General features: G+C 36.2%; 1 protein-coding gene across 2 annotated transcripts; it reads left to right on the top strand.

The window, feature by feature from the left end:
• The first annotated feature begins 13,940 nt into the window (after positions 1-13,940).
• RpL31 (ribosomal protein L31) lies at positions 13,941-19,308 on the top strand. Of its 2 annotated transcripts, none has more exons than XM_069830148.1 (3): positions 13,941-14,081; positions 14,308-14,537; positions 19,120-19,308. In XM_069830148.1, exons 2-3 carry the CDS (start codon positions 14,314-14,316, stop codon positions 19,268-19,270), a joined length of 375 nt encoding a protein of 124 aa, XP_069686249.1. In that variant the 5' UTR covers positions 13,941-14,081; positions 14,308-14,313; the 3' UTR covers positions 19,271-19,308. The 2 variants fall into 2 exon arrangements, with proteins under 2 accessions (XP_069686249.1, XP_069686258.1); XM_069830157.1 differs by lacking the exon at positions 13,941-14,081 and adding an exon at positions 14,109-14,216.
• The last annotated feature ends 4,336 nt before the right edge of the window (positions 19,309-23,644 follow it).

The raw sequence follows: 23,644 nt of genomic DNA, 5'->3' as shown, positions 1-23,644 counted from the left end.
ACATAAATTAATTGCGAGGTAGATTAGCAAGACCTGTCATTGCCGTCAGTAATGTTATACTTTAGCACAAGCGTTACAGTTAGCCAATTAAAAACATAAACTGACACGAAACAGTCAATACAAATTAAAAGATCAAATGGGTTACAATGAAGCTGTTAACTTATGGCGCGTGTGCCCAGAGCAACACGCAAGATTTTCATAGCACATGAAATGTATTGTTAAACTATAATCGTTTCTTTCCCTTTCGTTTCCTTTTATTTTTCCCTTTTTTCTTTGTCTGGCCGTCCGATGTTTTATAAAAACCGCACGTTACATCTACATACACAATAATTACAAAAAGATAATGTCTCTCTTCTTTTATCAATGACAGCCCTTCAATCATTACTATAATATCCCCAATATTCTTACATTTTTTATGAAAGACTGGTTGCTACATATACACATAACCACTAATAATTCAGTAATTCAGTGACAAAATGGCTTACTTAATTACAAACACACCGATGGGTGATTATATAGGGTGTTTAAAAAGTATCGCATATTTTTACAGGAGGTAGCATTGGTCGAAAGTAGAAAAAAAGTTTCTCTAAACATGTGTCCGGAAACAAATATCTGTTGAGATACGGGCCATGTTGTATTGTGACCTGCGATACCAAGCCTACCTGTCTGTTACGTAGACACTACAGAAGATGCTCTATGTGGTTACCATGCATTGTTGCACATGCTTCACGCCTTCTTCTAGTGAATCACAAACTCTTGCGACCACACCTGGCTGTTGTCGGATTTGCTCACATGCATTGGATACACGCTCCTATAACGTTTGTGTGTTGTCGATGGGTGTGGCATTCATCAATGTCTTTAATGTCCCCATAGCCACAAATTCAAAGGACTTAGGTCAGGTGATCGGGGAAGCCATTCTACTAGACCTCCTCAACCAATCCATCGCCCATTAAACGCACGAGGCATAGAAAATGTGGTGGTGCCCCGTCGTGCATAAACACAAGAAAACCTACACCACTGAATGCTGCACATACTGTACGTACTTACTAACACAAGTAAAATGATAGACTCCGTAGTATCCCGAACCTTTGTTTACTACTACATTCTCTGTTTACTTCTGTTGAGGGATGCTATCCACTCTCAAAACATGCACCATTATTTTGTGTTTTTAAACGAATGACGATCATAGGCCATAATACAGCATGGCCCATAACTCAACAGATATTTGTTTTTGGACCCATGTTTATAGTAACTTTTTTTGTACTTTCGACCTATGCTATCTCCTGTAAAAATATGCGATACTTTTTTTAAACACTCTCTATTTGTAAGAGATAGACTACATTGTATTTCCTTCGCAGAAGTTATTGATATTGTCATTAATTTGTTCTTTGAAGTGAAGTTTAAACAATGTATAATACATAATTTCATGTAAATACCTCTCCCTTGATCGAAACGATTCGTAGATATTATACATGAACCAAATTAACTCAGTACTTCAACACTGTACAAAGACAGACAGACAGACGGACGAGAGGCTGACAGACAAGCCAACAGAGAGAGAAACAGCATAACAGAAATTACGGTTTTAACTATCAGGACCGTATAAAATGTATGCGAATATGCACGAAAATCTCGAGATGTTGATAGGCCTTAACCGCTACTATACAAACTGTCCCCTCTTTGTTCATTCATAGTGTTCTGCCCAACGTCTTTCATTGCAAACCCAGTTTTACTAAAATCTTTCCTATTTTCTGCCTTCCTCTTAGTCTCCGCATATGATCCATACATCTTAATGTCATCTATCACCTGACATCTTCTACCCCGAACTCTACCCCAATTTCACCATTCCTTCCAGTGCATCCTTCAGTAGGCAGTTTCTTCTCAGCCAATGACCCAACTAATTCCTTTTCCTCTTCCTGATCAGTTTCAGCGCCATTCTTTCTTCATCCACTCTTTCCAACACAGAGTCCACACCTGTGGAGTAACGGTTAGCGCGTCTGACCATGAAACCAGGTGGCCCGGGTTCGATTCCCAGTCGGGGCAAGTTACATGGTTGAGGTTTTTCCGGGGTTTTCCCTCAACCCAATATGAGCAAATGGAGGGTAACTTTCGGTGCTGGACCCCGGACTCATTTTACCGGTATATCACCTTCATCTCATTCATACTCTAAATAACCTAAGATGTTGATAAAGCGTCGTAAAATAACCTACTAATATGAAAAAAAAATTCCAACACAGATTGATTTCTTATTCTGTCTATCCACTTCACACATTCCATTCTTGTCCATATGTATGTATTTATTCACACTGCAAATGGGTATATACCCGGTAGCAATGGTAACTAATTACGCTCAATAATGGCAATTAATAATAAACACAATTAATAATAATAATAATAATAATAATAATAACAGGGAGTATCCTAAATTAAATGAAGAACGATCACTTAAAATAATATTTAAAGTAAATCTAATTTATATCTTAACCCTAAGTTCGAACTAAAATCCACGAGTATGATAATGATCATACCTGCACAAGTACCTTTCAGCACCACACTCATATCGCTGACAACTCACTCACTGCACTGGAACTACGACACATTTCACTGATTCTATCCTGATTTCACTAACACATAGGCTATTTCAAATGCTTCTAATCGCTTCTCTTCACTTCGTTGTAATGTCCATGTTTCTGCCCCATACAATGCTACACTCCACACAAAGCACTTCACTAGTCTCTTCCTTAGTTATTTTTCCATAGGTCCGCAGAAGATACTCCTTTTTCTATTAAAAGCTTTCTTGTCCATTGCTATCCTCCTTTTGACTTCCTGGCAGCAGCTCATGTTACTGCTTATAGTAGGCCCATACCCCAAGTATTTAAACTGTCCACTTGTTCTACTGCCTCATTTAGAATTCGCAAGTCTATCGTCTTCATTTTTCTTCCTGTGACCATGGTCTTTGTCTTATTTGCATTTATCTTCATGCTATGCTGCTCACAGCTGTCATTTAGCTCCAGTAGCATATCCTTTAGTATCATCTCCTCTTCTGCTAACAACGCCATATCATCAGAAAATCTTGTACAGTAGTGGCAGAAAAAAACCGGACCGGCCCTTGTAGCTGATTTCAGAGCCTTGTTTACTCCAGAGCACGATAGACTGGTAACTAAGACTTTCGTGGTTCGAATCCTGCCTGGGAAATAAACTTTTTTTTTTGTTCCTTATTCAAATTTATTCCTAATATTTTTCTATTGCAGCGATGTTTTACTACTTAATTAACTTCTTATTCCCAGACATGAATTTTACCAGCTTATTTTCTAATGGCTTTCGAAATGGGCTACGTCAGCAGTCGAAACTACAACAATTTCAATAGATTACTCGCTATTTTGTGAATGCGGGAGTGGCATGCGCAGTGGCTCATTTCGGGAACTTTGATTATTCCGTCGGTCCGGTTTTTTTTGCCACTACTGTCCTACTGTCCCTCCTACTGCCCCATGTTTTGAAAACAGTTCTTCGCTAAATCCCCCTCTTTATTGGAGTATCCTTTTTAAATTATGATGACTATTCAGAATCATTCACTTGATAGCACAGCGATATGGGACTATGGCAGAATGAGAATTTCAGAAGAAACAGAATTACTCGAAAGACATAGGCCTACAAACAATAACTATGTTTATCATAAAGCTCACATATTGATTTCGTCCTCGGTGGTCTTGCGGTTAACACGCTGGCCCTTGTATCCAAGACTTGCGGGTTCAAACCAGCCGACAACGATGGATTAGGCGATAAAATCTTAGCGTTCGGAAAGTAAAGATGTGTATCCTATATCGTGGATTTATGGTAGGGCCTACGTAAAACAACCCTGTGCCTTTTAGAGAGCTCCAGTTAAAATCTGTCGGCCTTTCTCGCCCACGTTGAATTTCAACGCTGAATGACCTGTGCAGTTGAAACGTAAAATAAAACACCTATTTATTGTGTGTTATTATTGTTTATTATTTGTAATTATTGTGTATTTTAATTGTATTGTGTATTATTTTTATTGTGTGTAATTAAGTTACCACTGCCACCGGGTATTTGCCCACTTGCAGTGTAAATAAATACATACAATACCACCATCACTGGGTCGTGGCGATCATGATAATAATATTATAGTGGAGATTGTAATGATAATGGTTATGGTGATGATTTTTACGGTTAATGTGACAGTAAAGAAGGAAATGTTATGGAAGGAAGAGAGGAAGAAAGGAAGAAGAAGAAGAGGGAAACGAGTATGAAGATGATTGTAGAATAGAAAGAAGAGCCGGAGGATGAGGAAGAGAAGAGGTGAAAAATGAAGAGAAGGAATTTTTTTAGTTGATTATTTAACGACGCTGTATCAACTAGTAGGTTATTTAGCGTGGATAGCGAGATGGTATTTGGCGAAATGAGGCCGAGATTCGTCATACATTACCTGACATTCGCCTAACGATTGGTGAAAACCTCGGGAAAAAACCAAACAGTAATCGAACCCGCACCCGAATGCAACTCCGAATCGGAGAAAAAAAATTAAAATAATAATGATGGTGCTATTGGTGGTAACTTTATAACACGTGATTTAATGTTCGATCTTTTAAAAACGATCATTTTAATACTGTACATTAAAGAGCAGAACAAAGTTCTTTCATGCAAACAAGGGATTATCAGAATTACTTACTTTGTCGAAAACATGGCAGTAATGTACAGTACAACGAATGCAACTACGAATAATATAGAAATTAAAGTACTAAGACAATGTAGGAAAGTTTAAGAACCCCTGAATTTATAACTAGACTTTTTTATTATTATTACTCTTCCCAACACCAATGGACCATTGACAATTGTATGGAGATTCGGTATAGCCTATCGTTCCTACTTCTCGTTTCTCCTATCTGTTTCTCCCTCCCCTGTATATCTCCTAGCGTACGCACTTCCCTGCATCTCTTCTTCTGCCGTTCTATGTCCTTCTGATGACCTCTGGAAGTCTAGAGACTTGAGGGTCATTGAATTTCGACTCTTGTCCTCTATCCAGCCAAACTTTTTTTACTTGGTCTTTTGCGGTGCAATGCCCTCCCAACAATCTTATGTGTATGAACAACACATTCACTCTTAAGACCGCTGTCTGGACCACGAGACTTTGTTAGTAACGCCAAAATTTTATAATGAACATATCACAGTCTATTGTTTACGTGACAGATCACATTGGCAAAAACACAGACTGTGCAACAGATTGCAGTCTTCTTGCAACAAGAGGAATTTAAAAAAAAACTTCACATTTCTTTACTTCGACAGGTGAAGTGTCGTAATAGGCCTACATGATATGGAATTGTGTTGGACGCAGAGAACCCTGAAACGTTTTTAATCTTTGAACGAATAATATCCCAGATCACATATAGATTGCTCATTCCTATGTTAAAATCGGTTGCACTTTGAAGAGAACAACCGCCAGGATCGCCACCCGTCCGCCGTAAACGTACACAAGATGGCAGTACAGTCGCTAATGCAATTCAAATGGAAGTTATAGATTGAATCATTTTATGATTTCATCAAAAGAATTTTAAATAACTTTTCTCGAAAGTTGCTGTATCATCCTAACCCTCTCATTCGAGCTCTGTCTACCTGAAGCGAAATTTGATTAATTAAATGCCTTCAAGAAAAGGATAACTAAGTTGGAACGAAAAATCATTTTAATATCTTCTTATATTACTTTAAAGTAAAAGCCTTATTTATACATAAGGCTGAAACTTATGTACAAATCAACATCACGACAATAAAAAAAAATGGAAGTTATGATGTGACTCCTTATGTAACAACTAGATGGCAGCATAGTAAACCTGACAAAGTTGTTACCGTCAAAACCTATAATGCCGAGCAATCTGGGTATATATGATCTAGGATAATATTTAGATAACTAATGCAAAGTTCTAGCCGTATTTAGCATCGGAAAAGAACAAGAATGTTCACGTTGAGACAGGCCAAAGCTTTTATAACGAAAAATGCATCTTCTCTGCTGAGGATTGAAGCTACTCCCTTTCACTTCGCATTCATTTTTTCTGTCAAGTGAGGTAACCATACTTTCAGCTTTAAGGATGATTAAGATAATATACTTGTTTATTAAGTACACGTTTTACATGTTCAGCAGCAATTCAGTTCCTGCATCATGTGCGAATGATACAACCGTTTATAGTTCCTTGTAACTATTATTTAAAAATTAAAAAACTATACCTAAGTGAAATCAATTAATGTTCACCCAAAAAAAGGAACTTAGTCCTCTGGATATGTGAAAAGAGGTATATAGTGAGAGACGGTATTCGGAGAAAACCTACGTCACTGTCATTTTGTCCACCATAAATCTCATCGGATCTGATAGGAAGTTAAATTGTGTATAAACAAGCACTAGAAAACGGATACAACCCTAACATAATACACAACATAATACGAAAGACAAAACATAAGAATACGACACAAACACAAGAACACAAAAAATACATCACACTAACATACGAAAACAAAAACACACACAAGATTGCAACCTCATTCAAGAAATTAAATTACAACATCGCATACAGAACAAAATAATAATACTCTACAAAAACATCTCAACACACAAACAACACAAACAAACAAATACAATCACACAGGCGTAAACAAACTCAAATTTAATACCTGCAACAACTCCTACATAGGACAGACAGGCAGATCATTTCAAACATGTTACAAAGAACACAGCACAGCCATAACAAAATTACAAAACATTTCCACAAATGCAGAACACATCACAAATGCTACCCACACCACAGAGACATCAACACAGACATGGAAATTCTACACATCCAACCAAAAAGCCAGAAACTAAACACACTAGAACAACACGAAATATACAGGCACACAAAAACACATCCAAATGAAATTCTCAACACACAACTCAATTTCAGAACACTCACACTCTTTGACTCCACACTACACTACACAAACACACCTCCACAGGAAACAAAACAAAAGGTGCCAAGACCAGCATCAACCAGTTCTGAAGAAGGCCAATAGCAGGCCGAAACATGTTAACCAGGTATGGTAAAATTTAACACGAGAAAGACATATAATATATATTCTGATGTGTATGAACATTTGTAGGGACACAAAAACCAGGTTTGCTTAGTTATCAAGATTTTAAATACTCGTAATTTTCAGAAGTTAAAATTCTCAACATCAAATTGTCTAATTTTAAACTCAGGCTCTTTTTATTTGATTAACCGAGATAGCCGTGAGCTAGAGAGCTGGCTAAGGACTGTGGAGATAGGAATTCAATCTTCGTGACAGATTAAAGTAGGAAACAACTGCTCCCGTTTAAGTTGTTTCTACTTGCAAACTCATTTTATCATGTAAGTTTTAGGTTTTCATGATGATTGTGTTCATAAAAAGACTTTGGATATTCTACCGTGTGCTGGGATTTAACACATCCAACGTTTCAGAACTGCATACAGGTTTGATTTTCAGTTCCGAAATGTGTGACATGTTAAACCTTGGATATAGTAGAATAGCAGAAAGTCAACTTCTGAACACAACCATCAGAAAGCATAAAATGTCATACCATCAGCCTCTATAGGGAGCGAATTCACCGTAATATTAGAAAATTTTAACGACTTCTGTTGGAAAGAAAGAAATTGCTATGTTCTCTAACATTCCTTTCTATATTTCGATCCATAGGCGTAAACATTGCCGACAGAGAAATATAATTGCTATTCAAACAATGGCAGAGGTCTCATTCCACGCTTTTCTTGAAGTTTGGCGAAGTTAGAGCGCTTCAGACCGTCCAACGTCAAGATCTCTCCTCTAGCTCTCTGCCGGCAATGTTTACGTCGCCTGTCATTGTGGAACGAAATATATGTGACGTTACACAAACACTATAATTATTAAATTCTTACAATTATAACATAATGCCTAAAATAAAGTCGCTTACCGCGAATAGAATCCATTTTTGTGCAAGAGAGAGAGAGAGCGAGAGAGAAAATAAACTATATTTTCATCAATAATTTTGTCCCTCAAGTGCTTTGTACGCCACAATCACAAAATCTGCCGATAATATAATTAAAGCCCGTGGTGACATGCCGTTTGCTGAGCTATGACCTATGCTGAATAATTCTATTTAGCTCCAATGTTGAACTTGCTCCTATAGGTCACGTTGATACATTGTACAGTACATATAACTGACTAGGTCTACTCTGATTCTAAAGCAATACAAAAATCTTAAAACGTGCCGCGAGCATTAGAATGTTGAATACAAGCATTATGACTCGAACAGTGAAAAGATGTTGACCGAGCCGTGGCTCTTTGTATAAGAACAGAATCAACAGCCTCCAGCAAAGCTTTTTATTCAATAGTGGCTTGCAGATTGTGACTTTTTATTCAATTCTCGAAGTAAGGGACTGCTTATCTGTCTTGTCTCCATCCTTAGGGACTAGAATTCACGTAAATGAAACTGTGCCGTACATATTTTATCTTCTGTCCATTCTAATTAAACCATCGGAGAAAGGGAGAAGCGATTACGATAATATTTGAAACAGCTAATTTTACATTAAGTATATGTACCGACTGTAACAACTAATGAAATCGAAATACGAAAATACTCGTACTTACGAGTTACTTATGCCATTAAGATCTAGCTCACTCTATCACGTAATTATTGCTGGCAAGGGGTTATGGCTGAAGTAGTACATTAGGTTGCCAAAAGTGATGTTAATTGAAGGAAATGTCAAACTATGTAAGGATACGTTTTTTTAAGATGTTAGGTACAGCTTACAGCAGTAAATTTTTTTAAATATTCAATATATTTTTCCCTCCATTACTATATCTTGTACAATAATGAAAATTAGTAGCCTATGTGTAAAACACTGTCCTTCTGCTATACGAAAAAAATATTTTTATGATTCTTAAAAATTATTTAAATTTTTTTCTTTCAAAATTCAATTCACTGTGCAGTGATGATGCGTTAACTATCCAACTTTTTGTGATGAAATTTTTTGTATATATTTATGCATCTCATATCTATAATATGATGCAATATCACTTCTCTACCTTTGTTAGATTGTCTGATAAAAAATGATCAAATATCAGTATTTTCTATTACACAAAATAAAAAAATGTTATTTATTAAGGAATGTAGTTGAAAGAGCATTATATTGTAAACATGAGTTTCAGCAATAAAATAAAAGAGAGAGAACATGAAAAAGTTAACAAGTTTTTAAGTTATGAGGGAAACGCTTCATCACTGCACAGTGAACTGCTAACATTTTGAATTTTGAGAAAAATGTAAATATTTTTTTAAACCGTAAAAATATGTTTTCATATAGCAGAAGTACAGTGTTTTATACATACCAATTTTCATTATTGTACAATATACAGTAATGGAGGAAAAAAATGTTGAATTATCTCCAAAAATTTTAGAGCTATAAGCTGTACCTAACCTCTTAACTGACATTTCGAAGTAACTTAAATTATACCTCTTTTCATGCGACTTAGTTGTCCAGAACAACACGAGTTATTCGTGCTTAAGCAACGTTACTTAGTTGTGATGTTAAAACCCAATCGCTGTTAGTTACGGTGAGTTAAATATTACATTCGCCCAGACAAAACACTGTAACCACGAAGAATTTTTTTTAGTAGGTTATTTTACGACGCTTTATAATATCTTCGATTATTTAGCGTCTGAATGAGATGAAGGTGATAATGCCGGTGAAATGAGTCCGGGGTCCAGCACCGAAAGTTACTCAGCATTTGCTCAATTGGGTTGAGGGAAAACCCCGGAAAAAACCTCAACCAGGTAACTTGTCCCGACAGGGAATCGAACCCGGGCCACCTGGTTTCGCGGCCAGACGCGCTGACCGTTACTCCACACGTGTGGACTAGCCACGAAGAAGATGAGAAGTATGAACTAAGTACTATAATGTTCGGATAAGTAGAGCACTAAAGTTGTATCAAGTTAAGTTTGATTATGATAAGATGGGGTACGATGGAATGGGACGGGATGGAATGCTAAGGAATGGAATGGGATGAAGTTCGGTGAGATGGAATGAATAAGATAGAATTGAAGAGGATGAAGCTTGAATTGACTAGGAGGTGTTGAGATAAGAAGAAATAGGATGGGTTTGGAAGAGATGGGATAAGGTGGGCTGAGATGATGTAGGATGAGATGGAATGGGATAGGTCACACAAAGAGGAAGCTAAAGGGGAAGGGGAATCTGGCCGAGCAAATGACCCGAGCTATGGAAGAATAAGAAGAAGAAGAAGAAGAAGAAGAAGAAAGGCGTCAATAGCATGGCAACCTATGGCGATGGCGATCTGTCTTTGTGTTTGTTTTGTAAAGGGGATGTAAGGAGTTTAGTCTTTGTCCCGAGTAAAAGAAATCCCAATTTTACGTAGATTAGACTAAATTATGTTACTTTTTACTTATGTTATTATATTAGATCATGGTAAATCGCAGTTGCTACATCAAGTCAGATTAATATTAAGTTTCCTGTAAATTATTAAAACAGTCAGTAACGTGAAGAAGACACAGGCTACTTTCTAATCAAGGCTATACGTTCTCGTTTTTCACAAAGATTCACTTCTTTGTCATGTTACTCGTCATATTACCATCTGCAGTTTAAGGTATTGCACTGAATTATCATTTAAAAGGCACACAGAAATGACATAATCATAATACTGTGCACAGCCTATAAAATACCTTCTTTACATTCCTTTTTGTAGTCCCGAAAAATAATATGACTTCAATCACACTGTACGACTAAAGAAGAAATTGTAATGTAATTAATTTTGCACAAAGAAATTGATATAATACATTCCTATATTATAATCGCTTTTAATATAGCACCTACATATGAAAAAGATATACAGATCGTTTGCGGAGGAAGGCGGAAAATAGGGAAGATTGGAGAACGCTGGGTTTACAGTGAAAGACCTGCCCTTGGACAGAAACTATGAACGAATATAAAAAAGTGTCAGTAAATTATTATAATAATACACCGTGTTTCAAAATGAATATCGGGGTTTTAAGGCTTTATAGTACTTATTACATTTAATGTACATAATAATACAGTTTTGTATGCGCATGCATTGTTTCCTCTGTCTGCCGTTAGAAAGCGCGTTGAACGAGTGAGAAACACAGCAGTGTATTTGGTGAGAGAGTCTTTCAAGCGCACCCCCAAGAAATCTGTTCCGAAGACTAGTCGTGAATTAGCAATTCCAGCGACGTCTATGTGGAGGATTTTAAGGAGACGCATATGGAAGTATGCGACTGGTTAAACGACCTTGTACCCGACCGCTGGATTGGCCGAAAGAGGCCGAATGACAGAGCTTGTTTCGCATGGTCTCCACGTTCACCAGATCTTACGCCATATGATTTTTACCTTTGGGGATTCATAAAGGATCGTGTGTATGTATCTCCGCTACCAGCTGACCTACCAGACTTAAGCCAGAGGATTGAAGCAGTTGTTGAAACACTTACTCCAGACAAACTGATCAAGGTTTGGGAAGAACTCGCTTATCGACTCGATGTGAGCCGAGTGACGAATGGTGCTCACATTGAGCACTTGTAGCAAAACTGTTTGAGTTGCTCTTTCATTTGGTGTATTATTTATAATTGTACATTAAATGTAATAAATACTAAAAAGCCTTAAAACCCCGATATTCATTTTGAAACATCCGGTATTTTAACTAAATTACTTACCAAACAAGCAAGAAACCAACAACACTATGCAAACAGATTTTCCAAGAAAAAATATTTTATGGAAAAGAGTTTCGGGGGAAGGTAATTCGGGAAATCGGATTCGGGGAATGTCCATTCGGGTGATTGTCTTCGGCTATATGTCCGGAATCTTCCCGCAAATATAAAATGGTAAGTGATTTACAATTCAATGTGAAATCCAGGTACTCCTTCATTACAAAGTGTGATCGAATGTATTTTAAATTATTTGCGGAGAGGAAAGAATTCTGTCTGTACAGTTTGCAAATAAGATAGTATTTATTTTCTGTAACGGCTAGGATTATGTTAATTTTGCAAATTAATTCCAACTTTTTTTTTCTGCAGAGGTTCTTAATTCTAACATAATTTTATAGACATTAATACAGGAAAATGAAGTCTTTTTTTTTAACTCTTTTTGCATGATGCATAGTGATACCACAGTCTAATATATATACAGTCACGAAGCTTGAGTTGTGAGGGTGATAGGAACAATAAACTGTGCCGATACTATTTCGCATTGTCTGTAATGAAAGTCATTGGTAAATCAGAATGTTTAAAAGTAAATTTCCGTGCCTAAAAGTACTTTTAAGCACGCTAATTAGAATTTATTGAAAACATAAATTGATTTTTGTGGGATCAGCATACTCATCGCAGCTCCTGCTGCATTTTCTATGTCGGAATTGACTTACGAATCACTCATTTTCCTAATTATATTTATCATTTTCGTTGTAATAAATGTAGGTATATTCCAAAATTACATGACAAGTAGAACTCACTTTTAGCAACTTCCTAATAACCAGCAAAACAATCACCATAGCCTATTACATATCCGAAGGCCGTGAAATCTCTTTCCATACGTCTTTAACATCAGAAGTTCGCCATTGCGAGAGAACGAATCAACAATTTTATTCTCTTTAAAATATGGATACATTGGGGATTCTCAAGCGACTGCCTAAAAAATCTTGTATGAAACAGTACAAAACTAGCTTTTTAAGCACTCGCTGTGTTGTTCACCTCCCCTCACTTCTCGTGCTTAAAACGCTATCATTTCGCAACTTGTTGCATAATATCTATTGCCACTTTGATTTGTTTCTAAACAAAGCTTCAATGTGTTGTGTTGTTTGGTCAGCAGTCCGAAGAATAGTTGTAACCTCATAAGTGATACCAATAAGGCATCACTCGTGAGACAACTAAGCCAGGAAATAATGGAGTAGGCTGGGCAGTTCCTTTCTCCATCAATTGCATACATCGCTGGCTGATAACATAATTCACTAATCATACTTGAGATGTATGCAACAATTAATCCTTCTCAGGTGAGATGTACTGTCTGATATAATAGATGTATCAGCCAGCACCTCAATCAGAGGTAATTATTCTCAAATAAGAATACATTTAATTTGCGCCATTTCCGGTTGATTTGACTAAACTTATAGATACTGAATATGAACAATAGTTCAGTACCTACTTGTCAAATCGCTGTGCCTGAACAGACGGCATACCGAAAACTATTTCTGGAGTGCTGAAAATATCTAAATATATCATTTTCATCATCATAATATTTTCTCTTTATATAGGCCTATAATGAGAATGTAAAAATGTCGGTGGTTTCGAACTGATCTTAATTTCATTGACATTATTACAATGGTACTGTGAGTTGCATGAAAAGTCGTCCGATAATAAAACATGTTTTCACACACATACACACACACACACACACACACACACACACACACCCATACCGGTACTTTTGTTTCTGACAGGCCTATTGCTGATACACAGCTTAAAATAACATTGTTTTCACACAAATAACTATTTAATAATCAGCGTTTATCTAGTTCACAAGCGTTGTATATATTTGTAGAAGGAAATACAACTTTGCATTTTTTATTCTATTATTTTTCTTTCGTCTTGTGGAAATTAGCAGTCACATCATCAGCTCTTGCTAGCGTTTGTTTCCACCCTAACGATAAGCTCACGCCTTGTTTCACGTGATTAGACTGTCTCTCCTTGGGGACATCGGAAGGACAAATGCAATCTACCCACGCCCATTGCATTGTCTCGTTTACTATGTTGTAAAAAAACTCGACGCATCTCGGTTGTGGCCGGAATCAAGAATACGTCAAAACACGCACGTTACTTCACAGATGCCCCCAGAGACCGGAAGTTATTTACTTCTGCTTTCAACAACTACCGTCGAGGCAGCACTGAACAATATTGTTAGCAGACAACATCGTTTCGATATATTGCGGGAATCGATTGTGTTTCACATTTCTAGCACAAGATAGAGTTACAAATTTCCGTCTTTTTCGCATCTTTGTGTATGTAGTGTTGATTGGTAAGAAATTGTGTTTGATTTTTCATCTGAAATCATCTGTAGTAAATTACGCTTATGTTGATCATAACTTAAAATTTTATATTTCGTAATTATTATTTTTCATTACTGAATTTATGAAAACATATTTTGTGAAGTGTAAGATATCCTACTTGAACAAACTGTGACTGTAGAAGTATACGATGTTGGCATGTGCCTTGAGTACAGTTTATTAATGTATTTATTATAGGTAAAAATGGCAAAGCCAAAAGGAGAAAAGAAGAACAAGTCTGCCATCAACGAGGTAGTGACGCGTGAATATACTATTAACTTACACAAGAGGTTACATGGCGTGGGTTTCAAGAAACGTGCACCTCGTGCAATCAAAGAAATCCGTAAATTTGCAATGAAACAGATGGGTACCCCAGACGTCCGAGTCGATACTCGACTCAATAAGCAAGTGTGGTCCAAAGGAATCAGGTATGTTGATGTTTAATGTAGACCATTTTATTACTACAGCGACTAAATAAACTTACTGTTCTAAATCAGCACAAACTAACCTCAAAGTCGTTAGTCAACTGTCCGAAGACAGGTCTGGGCCTGAACCTCACAAGTGATAGCACTTATGAGGCAACTAAGCCAGGAAATAATGGGGTAGGGTGGCCAATTCTTTCCCTTCCCCTCTTTACATACATTGCCGACTAGCTACATATTATAATCCCTAATCAGACTTCAGATGTATATGATTGGAAATGTTCAAATTACAAATTTTCAAAAATAAAACAAGTTAGTATTAATTTAAAAATTCATTTTTGCAGGACGCCTCTTTTTCTATTACAGGTTTGTAAAATTTGACAATCTTTTGAAAGTTATTTGCGTATAACCTATTTATTATTGCCAGTAAAAACATATTTTGTTCAGCCATAAACTTATCTCCACATCACACGAAATGAGGACTACAAAATTTAGTCTAGAATTAATGTCCGCAACTTAGGGTTTCCATACCAATAACACAAAGTTTAAGGCATTTTGACGTGATAAGTCTGCACTTATTATGTCTTTTCAAAACTCCCATTGCATTGATAATATTTGAGGATATCGTATTAATAGCACAACAAAATAACAAACTGGATTTTGTACAGTTACGTATTGTTTATGTTTACATTAATGTTTTGTGTAGCAGTTATACTTATCAGCTTGGGATATTTTTTAATACAAGACCCCATCTTTATTCATGAGGTAATTAGGAAATGCAACACATGTTATGTCTTTAAAATTATATTGGCACATTAAAATTACAGAGATCATTTTAAGCCTATTCTTTTCATCATTTTATTCATTAGGAAAAAATCTTTTCTACATTGGCATTATGCCCATGTAGACAAAAATAAAACTGAGACAGTTTCAGTAATCCTGAATTTTCCTCAGAATTCTTATGAGTTTTAAAACATTAACCCACTTTTCGTAAATTACGCATTTAGCGGAGAGTAAATAAGGGCTGAAGCTGTCATTTTACTCCAGCTCTTGAAAGACAAATTTGCTTAATAAGTGATTGTGTGAATGTCACAGAGTATTCCACTTTACATTCCCTTCCCAGCAAATTTTTGGTGCTTTTGGACGGATGTGGTAGTTCGATTTGATATATACAACGTTCTTAAACCTTTGCATAGGTGATTCTCATTCCCCTGAAACTTATGTGTCATCTTTCTGAATTTTAGTATAGGAACCCGTTTTATATTTTTCAACGATAATAATTAAATAAGATTATGACTTGAGATAATGGTAATATTTTCCTGTAAAATAAATTGGTAATATTATTTACTTCATTATTAAGGGGATGCATTTAAAGTACTATAGCATCATCAACCTTCAATGCTCTAACTAAAGGAAAGAGAAGTTTGGAATGATTGAATAAAGGACTGATTAAAAATGTAACAGATCACAGTGCCTAGAATGGGAAAAGAATAATAGTAATGATTATAATACAGTAGTATTATATATGTTTTTGTCTATAATTTAAGAGCACATTTTGGAGAAGAAAGAGTAAATGGGGCCTGTTTTGCCCATTGCTAGAATTATGGGAGGAATAGTATTTGCTTTAAAAATTGGGAGAAATTTGGTGACAAAAATAACCCAAGAAAAGTGTTAGAAAAACTTAAATGAGTTGGACAATGAAATCACAACACCTGTAAATAAGTGTCCTACAGAAACAACTTTTTTCAGACCAAGTGGTGTAGTAAGGAGGCAAATACATTAGGACCAGGGTTGTTGTAATTTAACCCGACCCAAAAAAACCTTCAATAAAACCCGACACAAAACCCAAAAAAACCCATATATTTATTTCTCGTAATTTAATCAACATACAAAATATTACAAAAAGGTGCATCATATTTATTTACTATAACAATTTGTCAGCAGAAGTTATTAATTAGGTAATGTTTCATTATAAAGAAAAAATTACTTTCATCAACACGGTGTTTTATTGTAGAATGGTATTAATATTAACTACATCACAATTCAGTCCTTAACATGCAGAAATCTGTAGATCTTCACTAATTTCTCAGCCTTTTCCTCACCTAACTTATTTCTTAACTTTGACCAAACAAGCCCATAGGTGGAGAAGATTCTCTCAATGGATGCAGTGCTGGCAGGGCAAGAAATTAAACTTTTCACAAAGCTAATAAATCCTGTTGGCAAGTTCCCCTTTTTTTGTTGTTTTCAATTTCATTATTTTCCACCATTTGTTTGGACTGAACTGTTGTACAACTGCGTCAGAAAACATAGTAGCAGGAAAATAATCAGAATCAGCAATCCTAAAAGACATAACACTTGTCACCCACTCTGGATGAATCTCTGTGAGCCAATTTTCTGCACTTTCCCCTTGATCTGCAGTTATTCTTGCCCCTCTGAATCTTGGATCTAACATATTAGCAAGATAGTGGAAGGGCAGGCTGCCAACTTAAGAATATTTAATAATAATTTACCAATCTTTGCTTATTAATTTACCAGTTTTTGCTCATGAAGTAGTTCTTAGAATATGTTGGTGTTCTGAATCACTTAGTCACGAAATTGAACTATTTAATACCCATTAGAGAAAAACCCAATAAAACCCAGTAAAACCCACTGGGTTGGGTCTTTTTTTAATACCCGGGTTTTTCTCAACCCTGATTAGGACAGATCGAGGAAGTGCCTGACACTCATTTGTGTAATTTACAGAATGTGTTGAGATGCTGTCCATTTACCTATTCATAATTCATCCTACTGCAAAGAGTGTTTGAGTGCAAGAACAGCACAAATGAATGTAAGGCTAATGATTGAGCCTAGTTACAAGTCTAACCCCATTATCGTAGTAATCTGGAGGCTAACCGTATTATTATACTGTACATTAAAGTTTTAGCGGGTTTAAGAAGCTACTTGTGCAGAAGTAATTACGTTTTCTATAACTTATGTAGTCATAATCACGGCCCCCTGCAGTAAAAATTTACTGAAATATGAGACAAGTTTACTGTGATTATTGCAATTTTTCTTGTAACAGTGTTACTATTTCTCGATAGAAGACTTGGGTCTCACAAGTTAACATTTCTTTTGGTACACTACAGGAGCATCGCACCTGATTCAATCCAGCTACTCAAGGAAGACTGTAAATTGAAATCGAAAAATAATATTCTGAAAACTAGTTTAATATAACCATTTAGTGAGATACGAGGTTCATCCAGGAAGTAAGTTCCAATCGCGTCCAGAGATGGCATGACTAGTTGGATAGGAATGCTCATGCATAGCAGTAGAGAGGAAATAATGCAGTGCAGTTTGTCTTGTTACGGCAGTAGTTATTTCACAGTGCTAGGAGAAAATGGCTGCACTGATATTGTCTCCCGCTAACTGCGAGATTCGTGCAGTTATCCAACTTCTGCATGCTCAGAAGCAATTTTCAGCAGAAATTCACCACCAATTGTGCAACATGTATGGACTCGACATTATGAGTGGCAGTATGGTCAGACAATGGTGCAGGCAATTCACTGAAGGCCGAACCAATGTGCATGACGAAAACTGTAGTGACGCCAGAACTGATGGAAAGTGTACGACAGTTTTGCAGAACCAGCACATCACAATTTCGGAACTTTCTGGTCAATTCCCCCCAGATGTCTCTCTCATTGCTGCACGAAATCGTCTCCTGGTGACTTGGTTTTCAGAAAATGTGTGCAAGATGGGTGCCAAAGCAGCTGACAGATGAACACAAAACAAAACGTTTGGCCGCAGCAGTGACATTTCTCCAGCAATATGCAGAGAAAGGTGACGAGTTTCTCGACAATGTTGTCACTGGGGATGAAACATGGATGTCGCATGCCACATCAGAAAAAAACAATCCATGCATTGGCAGCATAGTTGTTCACCTATGAGGACCAAATTCAAGCAGATAATCTCTGTCAAGAAAAACATGTGCACTGTCTTCTGGGATCGACATGGTGTTCTCATGTGCGAGTTTGTATCATGAGGGGAGACTGTTCATGCTGAGCGGTATTGTCAGACATTGTGAAATCTGAGAGACGTATGCTGACAAGAAGCATTGCACTTTTTCACGACAATGCACGACCCCATAAAGCCAACACCACACGGAATCTGTTGCTTCAGTTTGGATGGGAGATCTTCGATCATCCACCCTACAGCCCCGACCTCATGCCAAGTGACTTTCATCTCTTCCATTTCATGAAGCGCTTTCTGGCAGGAAAACATTTCCACAACGATGCTGAGATACAGATGGTAGTGATTTCATGGCTCCAGACTCCTATGACACAGACTTACAAATGTTGGTGCACCAGTATGGCAAATGCTTCAATAACAGTGGTTACTATGTTGAGAAGTAGCCGGTGAATCTCTGTAAATAGTGCAATAAATATTTCTTACCTATTGATGTTTTTGTTTTCTTTATCGGCCATTGGAACTTACTTCCTGGTTGAACCTCGTACGTAACTGATTATTTTCTAGTTTAGAATGTTAGTTTAACAATCAAAAACTTGATTTATATTAATTATACATTAATACACTGTGGATGTAACTTTTACAGAAATGTACCTTTCCGTGTGCGTGTCCGTCTTTCCCGGAGAAGGAACGATGATGAAGATTCTCCCAACAAGCTGTACACCTTGGTCACATATGTTCCAGTTGTAACATTCAAAGGACTACAAACAGAAAATGTTGACGCAAGTCAGGAATAATTTTATGTACTCGATAAAATAAAATAAATACTGTTCTATTTTGTGTTTTAATTAACAATGGTCTTAATATCACCCTGCTACAAGTAAAGTTCTCCGCTCTTTCACATAGTTTCTCTCTCCTACACTTTTACAATTTTAAAGTGTAAACATACCTACTTGTTATTTACAGTAAATACTCAAAATGAAAAATGATCGCCATCTATTTGTACATATAGCTAATAGCTTTGGAATATGTTTATCAATGCTTAGTAAAGATCTTCACGTAAAATATTAAGAATTTTTATTCATATAATTTAGGTTCAGGTGATAGAGCAACTGACTAAGAACTGGAAGGTCCCAATTAGTAGCAGAGTTTTTCTTGTTACCAAAACTTCCAAAATGTCCCAGAGGTTCACTCAACCTCCTATCATATTATTCAGATTCACATGTATTTCCTTTGAAAGATTGTGGTATGAGATGGCTTGAAAATTGAAAAATCTTTGAACATGCTATAAATGTCCAACCTAATGTTGACAAGATATGTGGAAGGAGTAAAAAGAGAAAAACACTAACAGCTTCAAAGTAGCGACAACTTCAATAAAATTAAAGATAAACTTCTTAAGGCAAAGTTGTCATTTTTATTATCACTTGTTGGAGATTTGAAACCATTCTTAAAACAGTTTCAAACATCTCCCATTTGCACCATTCCTGTATGAATTTCTCATAGCAACAATGAAGACAGTGAAGAAAATCTGTCTACATCTAAAGTTGATACAGGTTATACTGCTAGAGCAGCACTTCGTGGCACTCCTGGGTTAAATGATAGAGCTGTACTAGAGTTTCGTACCAATGGCAGCTTTGTGCAAGAATTTATTGGAGCTGTCACCTCTGGCATATATACTGACTAAAGGAATATCCTGTTTCGTTCCTAATGTAGTCAAGCAACCATTACTAAGCAGCAAATGGCTGATCATAGCTTCCAATACCTTTGTTGAACAAAAATGGATCTCAGGTAATGAAGCTGATCATATACAAAAGGAGTTCACTTCTCTATGTAAGAATGATAGTTTCAGAGAAGTAGTAAATACTTTGTTTACAAAAGATGAGATGTTAGATCACTTCTGGCTCCACACTGTTTTTCCAACAGTAAATTTTAAAACACAAAAGTTGACTTCATTTTCGAAAATGATACTAATAATGTTCTATAGAAATGCTTCACTTGAACGTGGGTTTTCTGTAAATAAAGTAATATTATAGTAGCAAGAACCCCTTGCAGCATAAAGAATAATATATTGTTGTCGTTCCTGCAATAACTCCTATGTGACTTATTTATCAATTTTTCTTAAATAGTGATACAGCAAATAATAATTTTCTGTATGTAATTATATTTCTTTGTTTCGAAAATGTAAAAATTCACAGTCTCCTATGTATGGCTGCCATAGGATGAAGAAATGTGTTTTCTCTTCCTACTGAAAAATTTTATATTTTGCACATAGGAGTTATTGCAGGAACAACGACGATATGATTTTGTTTCAAACCTTTATGGTTTGGTGGAGTTGAAAAGGTCTTCATTAATAAGAACATGCTCAGGAATTGTATTAAAAATGTAAAGGATAAACGTGAAGCATTGGAAGTCCAAGGTGCTTTTGAAATAAGGAAGAGAAAGGCTGCTTTGTTGCTGAAAGAATTAGAAAAAAAAGAAGAGAAGATAGAAGAAGCTCGATAATATTCAGTAGCTATAGCTGAAATTTCCTCACTGAAACAATAAAGGTACTTCATTTTTTATCTTAAAAGTAATTTAATTGGATTAAACTTAAATTTTGAAATTTAATAAGCATTACATTGTGCATTTATTTTTTGGATATTAAGTATTTAAAACGCATTTCAGAATTATTGTCATAGCTAGAAACTTCATTTCCAATTTCATTTTTAGTTATGTGTCGGTGAAAAATGATTTTTGAATCTGGAAAACAGGGAAATGTCAGGGAATTAAAAAATTTGATTTTGGTAGCCTCTTTCAATTAATTCCAAGAGTCTTAAAATTCATGCTACTGTGCTTAATGAGTGTTAAATTTAAAACATTATTTCGATAGTTTAATTTCACTTAAAATTATCAAATAGTTTAAATACTCGAGTGTGAAAGGTTGATGACATACAAGTAACATTTGTTTACATCCATGGCCAGCAATACTTAGGCCATTGCCACCGGAGGAGGGTTGAGAAGGTGATGCAGGCAGTGCACTGTTGCCAAACTGCAGACTTTCGCCAATTTTCTAATTAACCATAGATGTATTGCAAAACAAATAATAGGTGTTTTATTTATTTTTACTCATTCCATTGCCTTTGACAGTTATATTATACTGTATATTTTTAGTCGAGAATAAAAAAAACTTCTATTTCTTTATTGATGCACTTAAAGTTGCTAGAAATGACTCATACAGTACAAATTTCACGAGAGGATCCCTGTGAGGGGAGCATGGTCCTTTGCAAGATATGAGGAGAGGCTAAGCTTGTAACTCAGGTATCTCTGAAGGAGTAGGTGGATGGGGGTGATGTCATTGACCACCTAAGACAAACAAGGCTCAGTCATTGGCCGGCCAGTTCTGTGTTGGGAGTTGGTTGTAAGAGTGGGGAGAGGGGAAAGTTTGCATTCCTCGCTCGGATCTTCTCCTGAAATGCGAACAGTATATGATTGACTTTGATTCATTCTTAACACATTTTCATTTCCTTAGTATTTAGAAATTTTATTACAAAGCACTACATTATAATGGCACAGTACATCCGAACCAATGTAGAGGAACAATATGATTCCATAATGTTGTGGTATCGAACGTTTGTAGAAACTGGTTCTGTGTTAAAAAAAAAAAACATGCAGGAGATCGCAGGCGAAACCCAGTATGAGAAGCAGTCTATTCCATCTACCATTGTTAACTTGCCTTTTCTCTTAGTAAGTAAACACACACAATTTCATAAGACCTTTCTGAAGTTCTTGATTGAAAATTCACATATCTCCTACGAGCTTTAAAGGTCAAGTCCAAAAGTTAATGTATAGTGTGGAGTGAGCCGCAATGAAGTGTATGGACCATTCTTCTTTGCAGAAAAGACAATATGCTATGGATCTTAATTAGATGTGTTGCAGTTGTTTCTGTTGCCACAACTTGAGGAAGACATCAATATGAGCACTGTAGTCCAGCAAAATGGTGCACCACCTCACTGGGCATGGGAGGTTCGTCATTTGCTAAAGCTTTCAATCGTATGTGGTGTGGTCGTGATGGACCAATTGCTTGGCCCCCAAACTTCCCAGATGTAACCTCTCCTGATTTTTTCGTGTGGGATTTTGTTAAAGACACTGTCTATTCACAGAAACCCAGGAAAATTGATGATCTATAGGTAAAAATTACTCAACCTTTCCAACAAATCACCCCTCTAATGTTACATGGGGTGAATTGCATCGCCGTTATGAGTTGTGCAGAGTGCGCAATGAGGGTATGTAGAGTTCTGAGAAATCTCCTATCTTTCAATGCTGTATACACAAAGTTTCAACAAATAAATTTCAGTAATAAATGTTTAACAGTTTTTATTTTATCCATACCCAAACTGATCACCCTGTATATTCCAGCATTTTTCTCATCCACAACCAGAGCAGTTTCCTTCCCTGCATACCTGAATCCTTTTATTCCACAACAATACAGCGTCAGTCTTGACCCAGCTGTAAGCCTGTAAATATATTCTCAGAATTTATCTCTCCATTGTTTGGTGTGAAAATAAACCTACAGATGATAAGATTTTTTATAAGAGTTTATAACATATTTGTATAGATTTCGTCTAAAATATTCAAGGCGTGTAGTGAGCAAGATCCAGAAGAACAAAATGGACACGAGGACATAAAAGATGTAGGTCTATGAAGCAAGATCCTCATTCTGTTATTTGTATTTCTGATTCTGCTTGTGATTTCTTGTTATGTTTGTACTTTTCTGTTTGTGTTTCATATATTCCATGTCTAGATTTGCATAATAGCCTACTAACATTTATGTCCAAATGTTTTTCATTACTTACTATTATGTGACACACTAGGCCATCAAAAAGATTTAGAAGACGATTACGACATATTACATAGTTCAAATAAAATGTAGGTGATTCCCTCTCTAATTACTGATTTATTAAAAATGAGTATTTTATTAAAATATTGTTTAGAATTTATTAACACTTTGCAATCAACTTAATAAAGGAAATACACTTATTATAACAAAATTTCGCGTGCATCTAAATACGTAACTCTGAGCACGCGACTAATGCAGGATTATGGCCACAATCTAGTATATACAGTTACGAAGCTTGAGTTGTGAGGGTACTAGGAACAATAGACTGTGCAGACTATTTCGCATTGTCTGTGAT

The sequence above is a fragment of the Periplaneta americana genome, chromosome 1 (genome assembly GCF_040183065.1).
Source record: "Periplaneta americana isolate PAMFEO1 chromosome 1, P.americana_PAMFEO1_priV1, whole genome shotgun sequence".
Lineage (NCBI taxonomy): Eukaryota > Metazoa > Arthropoda > Insecta > Blattodea > Blattidae > Periplaneta > Periplaneta americana.
Note: the sequence above shows the minus strand (reverse complement) of the source record. Positions and strands in the feature narration are given on the sequence as shown.